Genomic DNA, 20,653 nt, shown 5'->3' with positions numbered 1-20,653 from the left:
CCCATGTCCCCGGCAATGGAAGCATAGAGTCTGAACTACTGGACCGCCAGGGAAGTCCCTGAATAATTCCTGCTAACTCTGCATAGACTACACCCTGGAAAAGCCTGACCTAGACTAAGGAAGGGGACAACCTTGGCTAAGGGATGGGCTTGGCAAAGGCTCCCTATCTGGATTCACTCTGTCTGATGAAACCACCACACCAGGGCAAGAAGAAAGGATGATTAAAATAGCAAAGCACAAAAAGCAACCTAAATGCCCAACAACTGGGGATTATTAAAAAATCAGGGGACAGCTATGTGATGGCACGCCCTGCAGTTGGCAGACATGGAGTACAATGTCAAATGTTATGGGAAATTATTTATGATATATTATGAACACTGTACACCCATTTACAGGAATGTGGTAGGTCTATATATACTGATAGGAAAAGATATCCGAGATGCACGACTAAGTGAAAAAAGCAAGTGACAGAATATACAGAATATAATCTCATTTACCTAGATGACTTAAAAGGAACATGTGTGTGTGTGTGAATACTTAGATAAAGGTCTAGAAGGACCTGTACTCAACTGTGAACTCTGGTGACCTTTGGAGGGGAGCGATATAGGAGAGGTAGTGAAAGAAGGATTTCACATTTTACCCTACACACGACGGTACTTTTCCAATTACTTACAAGTGTGGATTTTTAAATTATACACATACATTTCTAAGCATCACTCTCTATAAAAACAAAAGACAAAAAGTACATTCCAAACTTTAATCTTGGGGTGGGTGCAGTCACAGTTGACTATTTTTGGTGTGTGTTTTCATAATTTTTGACCATGAACATGGCTTACTTTTCTACTAGTCATGATGAGTTATGTACAAAGGGGGAACCTCCGAGACTGAGGCTGCTGCGACTTGGGCTTGGGCACAGGGGCCGAGGCAGCCTGCCACCTGCCCTGGGATGACAGCAGCCAAGTTCACAGTCACAGCGTTAATCTGCTCTCATCGACCCAGCACCACTGACATGCCTGGCACTGTGCTGAGCTGTGTGCATGTAATACCTCACTTTCCATGACACCTGAAAAGGAGCGATGGAGGCTCAGAGGTGGGGTTAAGTGACAAAGCTGGAGCCTGGGCCTGGACCAGACACAGGGGGCAGCACGGCAAAGTGACTCAGAGCCGAGGTGCCTGGGGTGGGTCACCCCCCCAACTCTGCCTCAGTTCCCACATCTGTGAAGTGAGGAGGGAAATTCTCACAGGACGATGGTTACCAAAATGAGTGAAGATAGGTAGGTGTCCAGTCCATGGCAAATCATCGATGGCTGTTGTTATGAGTCTCTACTACGGGAGAGTCATCAGGGGGAAGGGGGAAGGCTTTCATCTTGACCTCCCACCTCCCAGAAGTTACCTTCAAACTCTCCACGGGAACCAAAGGGGTCTCGGTAGCTCTCGATGAACCCGATGTAACTGGGGGAGAGAAGGGCTGAGATGGAGGAGGGGCGGGCAGGGAGGCAGGGCGGGGTGGAACAGAGGCTGGCGCCTCACCTCTCCACGATGGGGCCTTTGTCCTGGATCCAGAAGCGAGAGCCCTTCTTGTGGGCCTCAATGGAGCCCTGGGTGAAGCTTTCTATGTACTGGGCCAGCATCTGTTCCTGGTGGCTGTTGGCTGCATACGCCTGGGGGTGAGCAGGGGCTGGTCAGCCTCAGGCCGCCCCCCTATCCTGGTACCCGCCTTTGCTGCCCAGAGGGGCAGGGAGTGGCACACCTCAGCCCCGAGCGCCCCCTACCTTGGCTTTCTCCAGGTGCTCCACCACCTTCTGGAGGATGGGGGCATAGTCCCCGCGGGTCACCCGAAAATGGCTTCCCTGGAAATCGTAGCTCTTCAGCTTGGAAGTAATTTCGGAGTCCAGGTTAGGCTCTGAGGGAAGAAGGATCATCGCTCAGGGGAAAGGTGAGTGTGAGACATCCCAGCAGGCTTCTCACTGTGACATTCGTTTACTCTAACATCCTCGATGGCTCCCCACTGCTCACAGAAAATATAAACTTTTATCTTCAAAAATATATATATTTGCGGGACTTCCCTGATGGTCCAGTGGCTAACACTCTGCACTCCCAACACAGGGGGCCAGGGTTCTATTCCTGGTCAGGGAACTAGATCCCATGTGCCGCAACTAAGGGTTCGCATGCTACAACTAAAGATCTTACATGCTCAACGAAGATGAAAGATCCTGAGTGCCACAAATAAGACCTCACGCAATCAAATAAATATTTTAAATATATATATATTCTGTAACATGAAATATTTTAAGTGATTTATATGTGTTAACTCAATGAAATCTCACATCAACTCTGTGGGCAGAGGGAAATTATCATCTCTTTTCTACAGATGGGGAAACTAAGGCACCAAGAAGTTAAGTCAGTTTTTGAAGGTCACACAGCAGCAAGTAGCAGAGTCGGATTCAAACCCAGGGTGGCAAATTGTATTTAAAAAGCTAGCCCCACCCTAGATATAATCACGAGGGTCCTTATAAGAAGGAGACAAGAGGGTGAAGGGAAGTAGGAGATGTGATGAGAGAAGAAAGGCAGGGGCAAGACGTGAGGAAGGGGCCATGGGCCGAGGGATGCAGGCAGCTTCTAGAAGCTGAAAGAGGCAGGGAAGAAGATTTCCCCAGAAGAGACTCCAGTTAGGACCTCCAGAACTATAAGAGAATAAATCTGCGGGGTTTTTTAATATTTCACTTTATTTTTATTTTGGCTGCACTCCGTCTTCATTGCAGAACGCAGTCTTAGTAGCCCTGCAGCATGTGGGATCTTAGTTCCCCGAGCAGGAATCAAACCCATGTCCCCTGCATTGGAAGGCGGATTCTTCACCACTGGACCACCAAGGAAGTCCCTAAATTTGAGTTTTTCATGCTGCTACATTTGTGGCTATTGGTTAGAGAAGCAATGGCATATTAATACTGTTGTATCTTGCCTGTTATCTTTGATCCATATAACACGCTTCTACATTATATTTTAAAATATATATATATTTATTTACATATATATGGTCATGTATTTCCTATCTCCTGATGTGAGATATGCTTCCAGATTGTATTTTTAAATATATATATATATGGCCATATATGGCCACAGTATTTCCTATCTCCCGATGTGACCTCTCTCATGAGAATGTGGGGGCTTTATTCCCTCCTCTTGAAGAGGGGCAGGCATGCTGGTGAGTACAGCAGAAGTGACACTGTGGCTGCCGAGGGCCAGGTCGTCGAAGGCGACAGAGCTTCTGCCTGGCTCTCTCGGGATGTTCACTCTGGAGCAGGGCTGCCATGAACAGTATGAAGATGCCGCGTGAGGCATTTCAGTTGACAGCCCTGGTCAAGTCGATCTACATACATGCTGAACCCTAAACTTCCCCACCACCTCGCTTTGGCTCTTGCTGTTCCCTCCACCAGGAGTGCAGTCCCCGACCCGGCCTCATTTGCCTGGCATCTGAGCATCTACCAAGGCCGGGCCGCTGGGGAGACACCGGTGAATGAAACACAAAGGTCCTCCTCTCAAGGAGCTTGCAGTCAACAGAAAAATAACCGGGAAATTACTGGGTGTGCTGAGGGGCAAAGAGGCTATGAGAAGACAGGGAAGGGTCCTGGGAAGGTGAGGTCCAAGCCTGGCCTCCAGGACGAGTGGGTGCTCGTCAGGTGAACACCTGGAGGGGAAGGAGACATTCTAGGGGGAACAGGGAACAGCCTGTGCAAAGGCCTGGAGTGGGTAGGTAAGAACATGGGGTTTTCAGGAAACTGAAAGTTGCTGAGCATGGCTGTGGCCCAGAGTCTAAGTAGGAGGCTGGGGGCTAGGAGGTGGGAGGTGGTTGGGGAAGGGAGGGCCAGATTACATAGGTCCTCATAGAGGAGAAGGCAATGGCACCCCACTCCAGTACTCTTGCCTGGAGAATCCCATGGATGGAGGAGGCTGGTAGGCTGCAGTCCATGGGGTCGCTAAGAGTCGGACATGACTGAGTGACTTCAATTTCACTTTTCACTTTCATGCATTGGAGAAGGAAATGGCAACCCACTCCAGTGTTCTTGCCTGGAGAATCCCAGGGACGTTGGAGCCTGGTGGGCTGCTGTCTATGGGGTCGCACAGAGTCGGACACGACTGACGTGACTTAGCAGTAGCAGTAGCAGTCATAGAGGCCTGGATGCTTGTCTCAACACTGCATCTATATCCCCCTCACCTGGTAACAGACTCCAGTTTTCCTCTGGGACCTACCCCCCACAACCACCCTGAGTCCAGGCAGTGGGAGGAGCTGATCTTATCACCTGACTGTGAGGTAGGCTTGGAACCAGGTCTAGACAATTAGAGACCAGTCCTTTAACCACAAGGATTGGTTCATATAAATGGGAGACCCAAAACAGAGAAACTTGAGCCACTTCCAGACCTTCAGACACTACTTCTGGGAGAAAAGGGCCCTCTTTTTACTGGAACGGCCAGGCTAGTGGGAGCAGCCTGCTGTGGATGAAGTCAAAGGGAGTTGAGCCAAGAGACAGAAAAATTTCTGAGAATGCTATCTGAGCAACTGGATCCAGCTGTGCCTGAAGCCCTTCTATTCTGGGCTTCTTAATTACTCAAACCTATAAAGTCCCTTTTTGCTTGAGGCAAATAGGTTTCTTCACTTATAACCAAGAAATTCCAAATGATGGAGCCCTTAGAAGTGAATCTCGGCTTTACCCTGAAGGTACTACTTTGAGAGATATTTAGGGAGCAGGGTTTAGCAATGAGAGGATAACAGGCAGGAAGGCCAGGGGTCTCCAAATGGAGGAAATAAGCTGCAAGTGTCAGACATTTTTTCTCTCTCTCTTAAGCGGCAGAAGGAAACAAACCACGAGGGTTAGATTTTTTTCCTCTTCTCTGTACAGATTTAAAAAGAGGTTTCTCTTAAAATTCTGTGTTACCACAAGGACACCTGGTTCCACCTGAACCTAACTTTTCTCAAACCTAGAGCTAACCAATGCATTTTTCTTATGGAAATGTTTGTCTTAAGCTATGTTAATGTGCTATATATTTACCCTAGACTCTGTCTTCAAGTCGGTTCCACCTAAAGGCTCAGAACTGACTTGACAAACCAGTATGTTATACTCATACATTGTTCTCCTAATCTATGTTAATGAAACTATGTATTTGCTTGGAAATCTGCCTTTCTTCAAGATTCATGTCAATCATGTTATGGCCCAGGACAACTCACCTTGAGCCAATGTTATCTCAAAATGCATGTTGTGGGTAAGGGGCCTGGTGCCAGTCTCTGAGTTTTGAGACATTTCCTTTCTCTAATTAGCAGACTGCTATTAGCTATATAACATCCAGCTAAAGATTAGCAGGGGGGCACTCTTTTTGCCTGCTTCTGATGTCTATGTAGAGGCTTTCTCTATCTGTCTTATACTTTAATAAAACTTGATTACACAAAAGCTCTGAGCGATCAAGCCTTGTCTCTGGCCCCAGATTGAATTCCTCGCCTCTGGAGGCCAAGAATCCCGGCATCTTTCACGGCTCAGCAACAACCTTTCAGCAAGTTCACCACCCCCACCTTTCTATATTCTCCCCAACCTCCAGGATACTTTTTCCATTAAGCCTTCATTGATGTGCAGTTTGGATTTCTTCTCTAGGCCATCATGAGACATATGGTCCAGCCTCTATTTCCATTGTTTACATGAATTGTTATCTTCTGCACCACTGCCTGGAGGATGGGAACCACAGCCAACACTCAGCTCCTATCAGAGGCTTGCTGCAGTGATGTTCACCAGTGAAATAGGGCCCTTCCTCTGCCCTTGGGTCTCCCCTAGCTTTACATCACCACCAGCTCCAGGGCTAGGGGTGCTCACCATATGCTGAGCACGGCACAGGGCTCGGCACCCAATAAGCCTCCATCAACATCCACCATAGCTAGAATGACTGTTGTTACTCCCTGTGGCTATTGTAGGCAGCTAACCCCTGTCCTGGGTTCCTGCCCCATCCACGCTGGTCCAGGAACACTAAATAGGGAAAAGAAGGGGGTTGTGAGCTCACCTGTGCCTAGCACGGAAGCCAACCGTACCTCGTAGCTCGGCTTCCCGTCCTGGCCAACCTCCTTGAAGAGCCGTGTGTTGTAGGCACTGAGGTTCTGGAAGAGAAAGGGCAGGGTTTGGGGGAGAGTAAATCCAGAGTGGGCGGTGGGGTGGGAGCGAGGGAGTGTGGGCACACCCGGGGGAGAAGACACAGAGGCAAAGCAGGCTGGGCCTCGGGGGGACCAGCCGGAGTCTTCTGAGAGGGAAGGGAGCAGAGTGGGCGGGCCAGGGCAGACTCCTGCTCGGCTCAGTACACTGAGTACTCAGTACACAGCACTTTTACTAAGTGTTGCGCCAGACAGTGGGCTTCCCAGGTGGCTTGGTGGTAAAGAATCTACCTGCCAACGCAAGAGACACAGGAGATGCAGCTTTGACCTCTAGGTTGGGAAGATCCCCTGGAGGAGGAAATGGCAACCCACTCCAGTATTCTTGCCTGGAAAATTCCATGGACAGAGGAGCCTGGCAGGCTATAGTCCACGAGGTCACAAAGAGTCGGACCTGTCTGAGCACGCACATATGCACATAAGATCACACCTGCCAGACACTTCATGACCTCAGCTAACTTGGGCTATAGGAGGCAGACCTCAAGCCACAGATAAGGGATATCACTGAGTGGCTGAGCTGGGAGGTGAAACTGACACATGGATACCAGAGCTCTGTTGAAGCAGCTCTGATATTCTGTGTCCTCCTTCCCTGAGGCTGTCACAAGGCCCTTCAGCCTGGGGTGGGGTGGGGTGGGGGCAGCTCCATCAGGGCACTCATGCTGACCCTTAGGTAAGGGTTCCTCAGTCTTCTCCACCTCAAGGACCCCCAGTGCCTGTGCCTCTGGGCTCAAGACCCGGGAGTGGCCGCCAGTGCCAAGGGGACCCCAACAAGCCACTACCCCGAGCTGCCCATCCCCCAAACCTGTGAGTCCAGAAAATCTTGGGCTAGTTTGGCATCTTCCATGGTACAGTTCCCAGAGAAATAGGTGGTGATGCCCTGTTGGGGAAGGGGCAGAATGGAAATAGGAGTTGTTGCTGAGGTTGGAGCTGCAGGGTCAGCTGGTAAACTCCTTCCTGGCCACCCTTTCCAGCCTCAGACTTCCTGCACCTCCTCTTAGCAGCCTCCGACGTCCCTCTCCATCTCTTTCCAGGGGAAGAATATTGGAACACAAACAACACACAGGGCCATCCCCAGCCTTCCTACAGCTCTGCGCCAGCCTCTCACAGATCCACCCTAAGGTTCACTGCATCCCTCACCCCAAGCGACTCCTAAGCAGCATCCAGATGTGGGAAGCTTGGATCCCCTCCTTTCCACACCACCCGCCCCCCGCCCCCAGCTCCCTCCATCTCTCAGCTCATCTCTCCTTCCCTCCTCCTGGCACACAACATCCCAGCATGTCAGAACTGGGAGGGCGTTCAGAAAGCATTCCATCCAACCCACTTACTGAGGACGACGCTGAGACCCGCCGTGGACAGCAGCTTGGCCTCAGGCATGATGGACAGCCCGCTGTCTCCCCATTGGTTGCCCCTTCCTCCAGGCCAGGTGCCCCTCAATGATGCCCTCCACCCACTAGTGTGGCTGGGGCCTTACCTCTTTCCCCAGCCCGAGGTGTCGAAGCCTCGATTCCAGCGAGAACATGAGCTCCCCACAGATCTGCCAGAGGCCCCTAACTTCTTCCGGGTGCTGCTGAGCGGCCTCACTCCCCAGGATCACACGTTCCAGCTTCTCCTGCAGGGGAAGGGAGGTCCTTGGCCTGGCCAAGGCCACACCACCCAACCTGCCTCCTGGAGCCCCCCAGCCACCCCCAAGCTCTTCTCCCATAGCCTAAGACCTTCTGGCTCAGAGGGTGGTCAACAGACTGGCAGCATCGACCTTGCCGGAGAAAGGCAGAATCTCATACCTGCCTGCTCAAGCTGGCTGGGTCAGAGGCTGTATTTCAATAAGATCGTCAGGCCAGTCATGTGCAGAGTAGGGACTGAGAGCCCTGGTGTAAGATCTGGGTCTGCCCCAGAAGGGCCCGAGCCCTGTGGTCCAGAGAAGGACTCCCTGCGTCCACTCTCCTCCACTGTCCCCGGGGGTGACCAACAGCCCCATCTCTGCAGCACCGAACGGTGCTCAGAACCCTTCCACAGCCTCCCTTCATTTGTCCCTCAGGTCAGCATGGTCGGGAGGTCGCTGCAGCACCCGGGAGGGTGGCTGACCCAAGGCTGTGCGGCATGGTGGTGACAAGGTCAAAGCCCGACTCCCGTGGGGGCTCCATCTGCTGCTTTCCCCACTCCACTCCACCAGCCCCAAACTGCCCACCTTCCCCAGCCCTCCTCAGCTCACCTTGGGCAGGTTGGGAACAAACTTGGTGTCGCCAAAGGACTTGTAGTTGCCCATGTTGGAGTAGACGCCCGCGGCGTAGACCAGGAACGCCTGGAGGAAGGGAGTGTCAGAGGAAACGCAGCCTCCCTATCCCATGGAGGGGCCCTCCTGGGATGTTAACACCCCAGAGGAAGCTGTGTGGGTGAGGTGGGGAGATCTAGGGGGCAGGACCCACATCCCAGGAGGTGCCAGTCTGGGGTGCTTTCACGGCCCAATCTTCATACACCCACAGTCCAGCCAAACAGGTCTTCTCAACAGCTTCCAAATATTGATACATCCAAGCCCTCATCCACCTTGTTCCCTTCATATCAGCACCCTCTCAGCCACCTGCATCTCATCTGACTTTGAAGGCCCAGCGCAGACACCACCTCCTGTAGGAAGCCTGTCCTTAGCCCCCATCTGATAGGCAGCTGGTGCTAGAGACATCAAAATGTTAGGGATGGAGGGGCCTTGGTTGACGACTCTATGGCTTTTGCAGGCTCCAAATCTACTCTCCCTTCCTCTGGTAATATGGCCTCAGCTTCCTTTTGGGATGGGTCAAAATGTCCCTTCCCCAACTCCAGGTAGGCACAGGCCCAAGCTGGCCAGCCAGAGCCTGACCAGGAAGTTTCCTAGCGGTTGAAGAGCTACTGTTTCATACCAGGAATCATCAAGTCCAAAGCCCCTAGAGCTCCCCTACTAAGGTCACAAAAGAAAGCAAAGCTGAGCGATGAAGACTGCATCGCAATGGTATCCCTGAGTCTCTGAATCCAGCCACGACTGAAGCCTCTCTAGCCCTGGACTTTTCAATTATGTGAGCCCATAATTCTCTTTTTTAAAAACAGACTTTATTCTATAGAGTAGTTTTAGGTTCACAGCAAAACTGAGTGGAAAGTAGAGATTACCCCAAAGCGCTCCCACACCCCGCCACCCCACCGCCAGGCACAGTCTCCACCTCGTTAATATTCTTCACGAGTCTGGTACATTTCTTACAATTGAGGAATGTACCTTGGCAGCTCATCACCCAAAGATCATAGTTTACATTAGGGACCACTCTTGGCATTTTCTATGGGTTTGGATAGATGTATAAAGACACATATCTGCCATTACACATGATACACTACTCTGTAGTATACGGGGCAGTTTCAGTGTCTGAAAAATCCTCTGTGCTCTATATCCCCTCCCAGCACCTGCCAACTACCCATCTTCTTACTAGCTGCATAGTTTTGCCTTTTCCACATAGCTGGAATCATACAGTATGTACCCTTTTCATGACGGTTTCTTTCACCCAGTAATATCCATTTAACTTTCTCCGTGTCTTTTCATGGCTTAATCGCTCACTTCTTTTTAGCACTAATGTTCCATTGTCTGATATACCATGGTTTGTTTACTGAGTCAGCTACCAAAGGGCATCTTTATCAGATATATCTTTTGCAAACATTTTCTCCCATTCATGACTTATCTTTTCATTCTCTTGACAGTGTCTTACACAGAGCAGAAAACTTTACTTTTAGGGACTTCTTTGGAGGTCCAGTGGTTAAAACTCTGTGCTTCCAATGCAGAGGGCGTGGGTTCAATCCCTGGTCGAGGAACTAAGATCCCACATGCCACATACCATGGCCAAGAAAAAGAAAAACTAAATTTTAATAAGTTCAGCTTATCAATTATTTCTATCATGGATCATGCTTGGTGTTATAACTAAAAAGTCAACTGCATACCCAAGGTCATCTAAATTTTCTATGTTATTTTCTGGGAGTTTTAGTTTTGTATTTAAGACTGTGATTCATTTTGAGTTAATTTTTGTGAAGGATATAAAATCTGTGTCTAGATTTTTTTTTTTTTACCATGTGGATGTCTAGTTATTCTAGCACCATCTATTGGAAAGACTATATTTGTTTCATTATATTACCTTTATTCTTTGTCAAAGATTTGTACTAAATTTGTGGGGGTCTGTTTCTAGACTCTCTATTCTATTGCACTGATCTATTGTCTATTATTTTGCCAACAGAAGACTGTCCTGATTACTGTAGCTTAATAGTAAGTCTTTTTTTTTTTTTTTTTAATAGTAAGTCTTGAACTAGAGCAGCATCAGTCCTTCAACTTTGTTCTTCTCCTTCATTATTGTATTAACTATTCTGAGTCTTTTGCCTCTCTGTATTAACTTTAGAATAAGTTTGTTGGTATCCACAAAACAACTTGCTGGGATTTCGACTGGGATTGCACTGAATTTATAGGTACAGTTGGGAAGAAGTGATATCTTGACAATATTGAATCTTTCTATCCATGAACATGGAGTATCTCTCCATTTATTTAGTTCTTCTTTGATATTTTTCATCAGAGTTTTATAGTTTTCTGCATATACATCTTCTACATATTGTTAGATTTATCACTATTTCAACTTTTTTGGGTGCTATTGTAAATGGAATTGTGTCTTAATTTCAAATTCTACATTTTCATTGCTGGAATACAGGAAAGCAATTGACTTTCATGTACTAACTTTGCATCCTGCAACCTTGCTATAATCACTTATGTGTTCTAGGAGTTTTTGTTGATTCTTTCAGATTTTCCACTTAAACAATCATGTCATCTGTGAACAAAGACAGTATTATGTCTTCCTTTACAATATGTATACCTGTAATTTCTTTTTCTTGTCTTATTGCATTAGGTAGAATTTCCAGTACAACGTTGAAAAGTAGTGGTGAGAGGGGAGATCCTTGCTTTATTCCTGATGTTAGTGGGGAAGTTTTTCACCATTAAATATGATATTAACTCTAAGTTTTCTAGTTACAGTTTTTTTTTTTAAATCATGAATGGGTGTTAGAATTTGTCAAGTGCCAAATGCTTCTTCTTCTGCATCTATTGATATGATTGTGTGATTTTTCTTCTTTAGCCTATTGATGTGATGATTTACATTTATTGATTTTTGAATGTTGAACCAGATTGGCACAGCTGGGATAAATCCCACTTGGTCATGGTGCATAATTCTTTTTATACACTGTTGGATTCAATTTACTATTTTGTTGAGGACTTTTGCATCTATGGTCTTGAGGCATATTAATCTGTAGTTTTCTTTCATTGTAATCTTTGATTTTGGTGTTAGGGTAATACTGGCCTCACAGATGAGTTAGAAAGTATTCCCTCTGCTTTTCTCTTCTGAAAGATTGTAGAGAGTTGGTATAATGTCACCCTTAAATGTTTAGTAGTGAACTTATCTTGGCTGGATGTTTTCTGTTTTGGAAGGTTGTTTATTAATTATTGATTCTATTTCTTTGATACAGGCTTTGCAGATTATCTACTTCTTCTTGTGTGAATTTTAGCAGACTGTCTTCCAAGGAATTGGAACCATTTCATATAGGTTATCAAATTTGTGCATATGAGCTTTTTTAGAGTATTCTTTGATTATCCTTTGAAGGATATTGCCCATGAATATTCACTGCCCATGAATTTGTAGTGATCAGATCAGATCAGATCAGATCAGTTGCTCAGTTGTGTCCGACTCTTTGCAACCCCATGAATGGCAGCACGCCAGGCCTCCATGTCCATCACCAACTCCCAGAGTTCACTGAGACTCACGTCCATCGAGTCAGTGATGCCATCCAGCCATCTCATCCTCTGTTGTCCCCTTCTCCTCCTGCCCCCAATCCCTCCCAGCATCAGAGTCTTTTCCAATGAGTCAACTCTTCGCATGAGGTGGCCAAAGTACTGGAGTTTCAGCTTTAGTATCATTCCTTCCAAAGAAATCCCAGGGCTGATCTCCTTCAGAATGCACTGGTTGGATCTCCTTGCAGTCCAAGGGACTCTCAGGAGTCTTCTCCAACACCACAGTTCAAAAGCATCAATTCTTCGGCACTCAGCCTTCTTCACAGTCCAACTCTCACATCCATACATGACCACAGGAAAAACCATAGCCTTGACTAGACGGACCTTTGTTGGCAAAGTAATGTCTCTGTTTTTGAATATGCTATCTAGGTTGGTCATAACTTTCCTTTTTCTTTTTTCCTTCTTTCATTCCTGATACTAGTAGTTTGTGACCTCTCACCTTTTATCTTACTCTAGCTAGAGGTTTCGGAGAAGGCAATGGCAACCCACTCCAGTACTCTTGCCTGGCAAATCCCATGGACAGAGGAGCCTGGTAGGCTGCAGTCCATGGGGTTGCTAGGAGTCGGACACGACTGAGCGACTTCATTTTCACTTTTCACTTTCATGCATTGGAGAAGAAAATGGCAACTCACTCCAGTGTTCTTGCCTGGAGAATCCCAGGGATGGGGGAGCCCGGTGGGCTGCCGTCTATGGGGTCGCCCAGAGTTGGATACAACTGAAGCGACTTAGCAGCAGCAGCAGCAGCTAGAGGTTTATTGATTGCTATGATCTAAATGGTTGTGTCCCTTCAAAATCAGTATGCTGAAACCTAACCTCCAAGGTGATGGCTATTAAGAGAGGGAGCCTTTGGGAGGAGATTAGATCATGGATGAGAGTATAGCCCTCCTCATTGAGATTAATGCGCTTACTAAGTAGACCCCAGATAGCTAGCTCATATGATCCACCATGTGAAAACACAGAGAGAAGGCAGCAATCTGCAGTCCAGAAGAGGAGTGTCACCAGAGCCCGACCATGCTGGCACCTCTCGTCCATTCTTCTTCTACCTTGGTGGTTGTAACTTAGCCTTGTATACAATTTCATTTTCTCTTCTTTCTTAGCATATCAATTGCACTTCTTTTTTTACTTTTTTTAGTGGTTGACTTTGCAATAGACATTTACAACTAATCCAAGTCCATTTCATGGGCAGTTTGAGTACTTTATAATAACAAAATAATCCTAATTCTTGCCTTCCCTCCCTCATATCACTGCTGTCATTCATTTCACTTGTACATAAGCATACATAGTTGGATATATTGCTGGTATTATTATTTTGGATAAATGTATCTCTTAGATCAGTTAAGAATAAGAAAAATGGAAGTTTTTATTTTACCTTCACTTATTCCTTCACCACGGCTTTTCCTTTCTTTTTTAACGTACATCTGAGTTTCTGACCTATATCATTTCCCTTCTCTCTAGAGAACTTCTTTTAACATTTCCTGCAAAACAGATCTATTGGCAACACATTCCCTCAATTTTTGTTTGTCTGAGAAAGTCTTTATTTCCACTACACTTTAAAGGATAATTTCACAGGGCATACAATTCTAGATTGGTGGCTTTTTATCTCAACACTATAAATATTTCAGTCTACTCTTCTTGCTTGCAAGATTTCTGAAAGATTAGATGTAATTCTTATCTTTGTTCCTCTGTAGATATTTTTTTCCATCTAGGTTCTTTCTTTCTCTTTGATTTTCTGTAGTTTAAACATGATATGCCTACATGGAGGTTTTGTTTCTTTTTTGTTTTGCATTTAGTATCCTATTCAGTGTTCTCTGTACTTCCTGGATCTGTGGTTTGGTATCTGACATTACTTTGGGGAAATTCTCAGTCATTACTATTTCAGATATTTCTTCTGTTTTTTTTTTTTCTTCTTCTGGTTTTATCACTATATATATGTTATATTCCTTATAGTTGTCCCGTGGTTCTTGGATATCCTATTCTGTTTTCTTCAGTCTTTTTTCACTTTGCTTTTCAACTTTGGAGGTCTCTATTGAGATACCCTTAAGCTCAGAGATTCTTTCCTCTGCTGTGTCATCTACTAATAAGCCCATCAAAAGTGCCCTTCCTTTCTGGTAATATTTTTTGACCTTTAGCATTTTTTTAGACTCTTTCTCAGACTCTTTTCCATTATAGGATATTATAAGATACTGAGTGTCATTTCCTGTGCTATATACTATGTCGTTGTTATTTACCTAGTTTATATATAGTACTGTATATATGTTAATCCCAAACTGCCCATCTGTTCTTACCTGCTGTCTGCTTTATCCATTAGAGCCCTTAGAATATTAGTCATAGTTGTTTTAACTCCTGGTCTGATGAGTCCAACATCCCTGCGGTATCTGAGTCTGGTGCTGATACTTGCTCTGTCTCTTCAAGCTGTGTTTTCTGCCTTAAAGAATGTTTTGTAATTTTTTTCTTGATAGCCAGACATGATGTGCTGGGTAAAAGGAACTGTCATAAATAGGCCTTTAGTAGTGGGATGGTAAGGAATGGTGGCAGGGGAAGTGTTCTCGAGTCCCATGATTTTAGTGAGCCTTTGCTGCTGGACTTTGAACTTGACATGTTCTTCTCAGCCCCATATTCCCACTCCTTTTAGATGGGACCGGATGGTCAGAGCTGTCTAGAGTTGTGTGTTTCCCTTCTTCCAGATCAGTTAGGCTCCAATAAATCCCTAACAGGTTTGGTTCTGGTTAAATAGTTTCTCCTGAGGGCAGATCATGTTAAGAATTACAGAATGCTCTAGCATATTTTGAAAATGGCTCCTTCTCACCTCCCCCTGCCTGAAGCAAGAGGGATTTTTTCCTCTGAAATTCACTGTGAGAACCAGGTGAAGCTCCTGAAGGTAAAACCCCCCAAAGTGTGGGGGCCCCCTTATGTCCAGTTCCCCCTGGAGTTTTCAACTCTCAGAATTGTCCACACTGAGCCTTTAGCAATTCATCAATTACAGTTCCAATTTTCCTACCCCAGCACTGTTCCATGGAGGTTTCTGTTCATGAGTTTTGCTCTGATAAGTTGTGACTCTCTGTACCTGCCTGTCTGTTTCTCCAATTTTGGGGGTGGCAGTTTGCTCTGGAACCTCACTTCTCTTAAGGATCTAAGAAGAGTTGTTGGTTTTCCAATTTCTTCAGCTTTTTACTCATAATAGAGATGGGCAACATCTAAGCTCCCAACATGCCAGACCAGAAACTGGGAGTCATGATTTTTTTTTCCTCTCATTTAAGCCAATTTGAGGTGGGTTTCTGCTACTTCCAAACAAAACAATCCCACTGCAAATAGTGAATACTTGGGCAGCACTTTTCCATTAACTTTCCCAGCTATTCTCTCTTTTAATGAGGAAATCAAGGCCTAGAGATGGGATGTGATTACTCAAAGTTCAAACAAAAAGTAGAAGAAACAGCCTGGGCCTCAGCACAGAGATAAGCAATCTAATCCCTTTATTTTACATATAGAAAAACTGTATCTTCATACATTCTTGGAGAAGCTTTTTCAGAAAATGATTTAACAACACTAGTCAACTGTCAATGTACAGAGCCTTTGACCCAGCAATTCTGCTTCTAAAAATAGATCCTAGTCACACACATGCTTAAGGATGCTTATTTGTCTTGTTTGTAAGAATCACAAACACCCTAAATGTCCATCAATATACAAAGGCTTAAACTGATTACATCGTACAAAGCTATGGAATGCTTCACAGTCAATAAAAGAAAACGAAGTGGATTTCTATGTACCCCATGGAAGTTCTCCAAGATATAGTGTTCAGTGAAAAAAAGCAGAACTCGTAAGAATCTATAGAATGTGATCTCATACGTGAAAGAGAAAATAAGCAACTAACACTTGTGCATTTCTACTTGTACAGGTATGCAGTGTAGGCAGAGGACTGAAAAGGCTATACACCCCACCATCTTTGGTGGCTACCTCTGGGCTAGGCATTGAGAAAAAATGATCTTCGTGTTTTATTGTGTGCCTTTCTGCAATGCTGTAAAGCATTAAGAATGCATTCATGTATTCCTTGGCCAACAGACCCACAGACAAGATACAAACAAGATGACAGGCAGAACATTCTGCCCAGGGGCATGCAACATGGTAGAGGAAGATCTGGTCCAGAACTCAGACCTCCAGATTCCTACACTGGACTCATTCTTCTACCATCTCCAAACCTCCACAGCTGTTTCCTCTACTCCACAGCTCTCGTGATCATCATAACAGCCATCATTTATCTTATCAGGGGGCCACAACCCTAAGAGGTACAGACGACCCTCAGGCATATTTTGTAGATGAGAAGACTGAGACTCCATGAGGGGATGTCCCTGTGTTTAAAATCTTTGATCTAATTCAGAGAGAGACAGAGAGTCCATTGGACCCCTGCTTCCTGGCCCCTCACACCCAGAATGCAGGTTGGCCTGGGAGAACTAACCTGATATTCCTCCTCAGTAAGGCCTTCGGCCAGGGCATGCTGGCGCAGCTGGTCGGGATCCTGGGCACGGAAGAGGCGGCTGAGCAGGGCATAGATGTAGGGGGCCTCAGGGGAGGTCTGCAGCAGCACTGCCAGGCCTCCATACCAGGCGGCCCGTGACAGGTAGTGGGCATAGAGACGCTCTGTGGACGACAGCAGGCGGAAGGCCTCACGGCAGTCCAGGCTTGACACGCCGATGTCATTGGGGAGAATGTACTGGGTGTCCGCCATGGGCCCTGCTGAGAACCATCACCGTGATCACAGGCATCATTTATCCCACACCAACGGCATGTACATCTGAGTCTGCATGCTCACGGTCTGAATGAGGAAGGGAATACCATTGCATCCATGCACCAGATATGCCAAGTGAGACTCAGAGATGGTTAGGTGACTCACCCCAGAAGATTACACAATATTCTGGCAGGCAATATTCAGCCTGTGGCCTCCCAAACTTAAAGACTGAATCCAACTACCTACTATTACAGATTGGAGAAGGCAATGGCACCCCACTCCAGTACTCTTGCCTGGAGAATCCCATGGATGGAGGAGCCTGGTGGGCTGCAGTCCATGGGGTCACTACGAGTTGGACACGATGAGCGACTTCACTTTCACTTTTCACTTTCACTTTTCACTTTCATGCATTGGAGAAGAACATGGCAACCCACTCCAGTATTCTTGCCTGGAGAATCCCAGGGACGGGGGAGCCTGGTGGGCTGCTGTCTATGGGGTCACACAGAGTTGGACACGACTGAAGCAACTTGGCAGCAGCAGCAATATTATAGATGGAGAGACCAGGGACAGGGAGGTGGGGTGCTTTGCCTAACAACACAAGGGAGGGGTCAAAAGCGAGCTTCCGCATCTCTGGGCTCCCAGGCCCCTCTCCGTGGTCACCCCTCTTCCCTCTCTGATCTCCTAGCCTTCCCTTCAGAATTATCCTGCATGTTCTTCGATTCTGTCCACCACTGTGTTCACAAGGACAGAGTCCCAGCTGGAAGACCCAGGTTCCAAGACTGGCTCACCCCAGACTCCAAATGTCAAGTCAGTTTTACTTTTCTACCTCTAGAAGACAGCCTCTGATAATAACCCCAACCTCACTGGGTGGCTATGCAAATTAGATGAGGTCACAAGGTCAGCCTGATCGACAGAAGGTACGTACAGCAGTACAAGATTTTCCCTGTACTCTTCAGTTCTCACTGCTGGCAGGATCTGTCCCACTCTTATCCCCCTGACCTCTCCCTGTGCTCAGCCAGGGGACCCTCCCTAGCTGCAGAAGCTCAGAGCGGAGAGAAAACTCGTTTTACAGATAGGGAGACTGAGGCTTAGAGACGCCAAGCTGCTTATCGATAGTCTTGCTGCCTGGTTAGGACCTGGGTGTCTCCCAACCCAGAGTATTCACAACGCCCTTTCTTACTCTGAAAGAGTTTCCTACCACCCCCGCCACTCCCGAAGCTGCTCCCAAAGGGCACAAGCCCCTGGGTTCCGAAAGGGACGTTAACCCTTTGCTGTCCGGAGCGATCCTTGGCTTCGGGGCCGCGATGAATTTGGAATGGGGGGCAGAAAAGGAATGATCTTGAGCTCGGCCCAGACGCGCCCTGTCCCCCGAGGATAACACATGGTGACCCCAAAACCCGGTCGCCGCGCCTCACCTGCAGCAGCTGCTCCGATCGCACACTCACTTCCTGCTTCCGGCTCCCCCATTCATTGGGGCTCCGCCAACTCCGCCTCCACCAGCCAATTGCCGAGCCTCGGGGCCCGGACGGGCATAGCCTCCAGCCAATAGAAGCTCTGAGCCGGCAAGCCGGCTCCCCGCCCCCCAGGCGCTACGGGGTGGAGAGCGGAATGGCCCCTGCGGCCTTGGCCTTTTGTCCGCAGGCGGTACACGCGCTGGGGTCAGAAACCTCCGTGTTCAGCCTGGCCCAGGCCTAGTCCAAACAGACGGCGCAGAGAAAGTACCCCGAAACCAGGCGGGGCAGCGTGGCTGTTACGAACGGAGCACTGGCGACAACCCCCGCACAGTCCTGACCCCCGCTCTCCTTTGGAGTTTTTCTGAGTACCCCGACTTCAGTTTTGGGTATAGGAACCCAGGACCATGGGTAGTGACGAGACTGCAAAGCCCTCCGTTTAGGGAGTCGAGGCCACAGTCCAGCGGGCTCCAGCCGGGGCTGAGATGGTCCCACCGTGCGGGTCGGGGGCGGGGTTGGGGGGGGTGGCGGAGGGGAGACGTGGAGGGGGGGGGCGTGGAGAAACGCCCGCAAGTGCTGCCTTGTACCCTGTCGGATTCGCCATGGGCCTGGCTAGGGCAGCAGTTAAATATCTTCGCGTCTCAGTTTCTTCTGAACAAGGGGCGAGGGGCCTGGCAGTTTCGGGGTGCTTGCCAGGTGCCGGATGGATGAGAAGGCCGACCACAACCCCAGAAGGCTGCCCAGGGCAGAACCGAGGCTGCATGTCTGGAGAAACTCACAAGAGGATGGGATGGGTGGGGGAATGACATGTGAAAGGGCCTAGCACCTGGCCTGGGCCAAGTGGGGAACATTTTGAGGGTCCCATATCAGAAATGGAGCAGAGCCAGGCCATCTAAGGTTGAGGCGGGCCTCCACTGCCTGGTAGCTGTGTGTCCTTCCATGAGTCTCTTTACCTCTGTGAGTCTTGACTTCCTCAGTCAGAAAACCGGGCTAAAAATCCGTCTTTGCTGGAGGGAAGTTGTAAGCTTGAGGAAAGTGTTGACGCCCCTGAGTGCTGTGCAGAGAAGTGTGGAGGAGAGGGTCTACCCTGAAATCCATACACCCTCCTTGCCAGTTTTTGCCACACCTGTGTCTAGGCCCAGAGCAGCTGTGTCCACCACCCACACCAGTTTCTCATTCACAAAAGGTGCCCAAGGCCCTGTTTGGCACAACAGTGCTGTTGGCACTGATGGTGATTATCATGACAGGGAGGAACTCAATAAATTGGTCTATGTACCTAGAAAATAGCCCCTCTTCTTCCCTGTGCCCCAATTTTTATTGTCTTTAAAACAGGTGTAAAGTCTTCCCTGACACTCGGGAGAGGTTGACATGTACACGGATGAAGGAGGAAGTGCCGTCCATCACCACCAGTGGGCAGCTCAGGCCAAGGAAAGATCCCAGTACTCCTGGGAAACCCCCAGCCAAGCTGCATTTTCATCAAGACAGCTAATAAGAGCACTTCCTGAAGTTCTATGCTAGCAGCTTGACATGGAGGATCTCATTTAATTCCTGCAAAAAAACCTGAGTTAGGATATAATTTAATCTAGAGTACATATGGGGAAACGGAGGCTGATGGATTCACTGACTTCCCTAAGGCCACCCAGGAAGTCCTCTGGTGTCCCTGAACCGGGGTCTAGCCTTCCACCACATTGTCCCCTCCACCTGCTCAACACATGCGTGTGCGCACATGCACACACACACACACACACACACAGAATTACATGCAACAGTCCACTCACTGGAGTCATAGCCACCCCTAGCCTTGGCTCTTTCCCATGGGGATAAAGAAGGTGTGGGTGAGGAAGTAGTATTAAGTACATCCTATGCTACAGGTGCCCTTCATACATTCACAACCACCTGGTAATGGCGGTACAGTTATTCCATTTAACAGTTAAAGAGACTGAGGCTCCAAGAATTAGAAAGGGGCAGAGCCATCTGGCCCCTCCACCAACACTCTTGAGTTCTCCCTCTTATGGCACCTGTGCCTTTTGCTTGTCTCTCCTTCTAGAGTCTGAGATTCCCTGATAGAAATGGCATGCAAGTGTTCCCCTGTCTGGTTCCCAACAGAGAACAGAGAGCTGGGAAGAGTCGGATTCCTACTGCTGTGTGCGTGTGTGTGTGTAGGAGTTGCAATGCTCCCATGTCCACCCCAGCATCCTTATTGGGGCTCCCCCGCTGTGGCGGTGTGAAGCAAGAATCTGATCGCATCCTCATCTCACCACCAGCAAATGCACTCTGTCCTCTCAACAGCCCCAGGTCTGATATCTGTGGCTCCAACCAGCTGTGTGGAAGGGGGCAGGTCCCTCCCCTTGGAATATCTAAGGCTCTGCCTTCTATTAGGGATTATGTCCAGGTCGAGTTGGTACTCAGAGGCTCTTTTTCAGAATTTTATATTTCCAGAACCTCCATCTACCTAATCTTTCCAGCTTGCTTGT

At 47.8% G+C, this 20,653-nt stretch overlaps 1 protein-coding gene and 1 long non-coding RNA gene across 4 annotated transcripts in view; one reads left to right on the top strand and one right to left on the bottom strand.

Moving 5' to 3' along the window:
- DPP3 (dipeptidyl peptidase 3) overlaps nt 1-18,292 on the bottom strand; it is a 31,988-nt gene extending 13,696 nt beyond the window's left edge. The window contains exons 1-9 of one of the 3 annotated variants that reach the window (XM_044943727.2): nt 18,144-18,292; nt 16,459-16,736; nt 8,391-8,480; nt 7,653-7,790; nt 6,984-7,058; nt 6,040-6,133; nt 1,773-1,903; nt 1,531-1,661; nt 1,394-1,452 (exon numbers count right to left, since the gene is read on the bottom strand). In XM_044943727.2, the coding sequence (XP_044799662.2) occupies nt 1,394-1,452; nt 1,531-1,661; nt 1,773-1,903; nt 6,040-6,133; nt 6,984-7,058; nt 7,653-7,790; nt 8,391-8,480; nt 16,459-16,736; nt 18,144-18,195 (1,048 nt within the window). In that variant the 5' untranslated portion in view covers nt 18,196-18,292. Of the gene's footprint in view, nt 1-1,393; nt 1,453-1,530; nt 1,662-1,772; nt 1,904-6,039; nt 6,134-6,983; nt 7,059-7,652; nt 7,791-8,390; nt 8,481-16,458; nt 16,816-18,143 lie in introns of all 3 variants that reach the window. The other 2 variants (XM_044943728.2, XM_025286715.3) reach the window with 2 other exon arrangements.
- A 140-nt stretch (nt 18,293-18,432) lies between these two features.
- LOC123333822 lies at nt 18,433-19,709 on the top strand. Its single transcript, XR_006641133.1, has 2 exons — nt 18,433-18,568; nt 19,512-19,709. It is a non-coding gene; the product is annotated as an uncharacterized LOC123333822 (long non-coding RNA).
- Nucleotides 19,710-20,653: the final 944 nt, after the last annotated feature.

This window comes from Bubalus bubalis, chromosome 5, assembly GCF_019923935.1.
Source record: "Bubalus bubalis isolate 160015118507 breed Murrah chromosome 5, NDDB_SH_1, whole genome shotgun sequence".
Taxonomy (NCBI): domain Eukaryota; kingdom Metazoa; phylum Chordata; class Mammalia; order Artiodactyla; family Bovidae; genus Bubalus; species Bubalus bubalis.
Note: the sequence above shows the minus strand (reverse complement) of the source record. Positions and strands in the feature narration are given on the sequence as shown.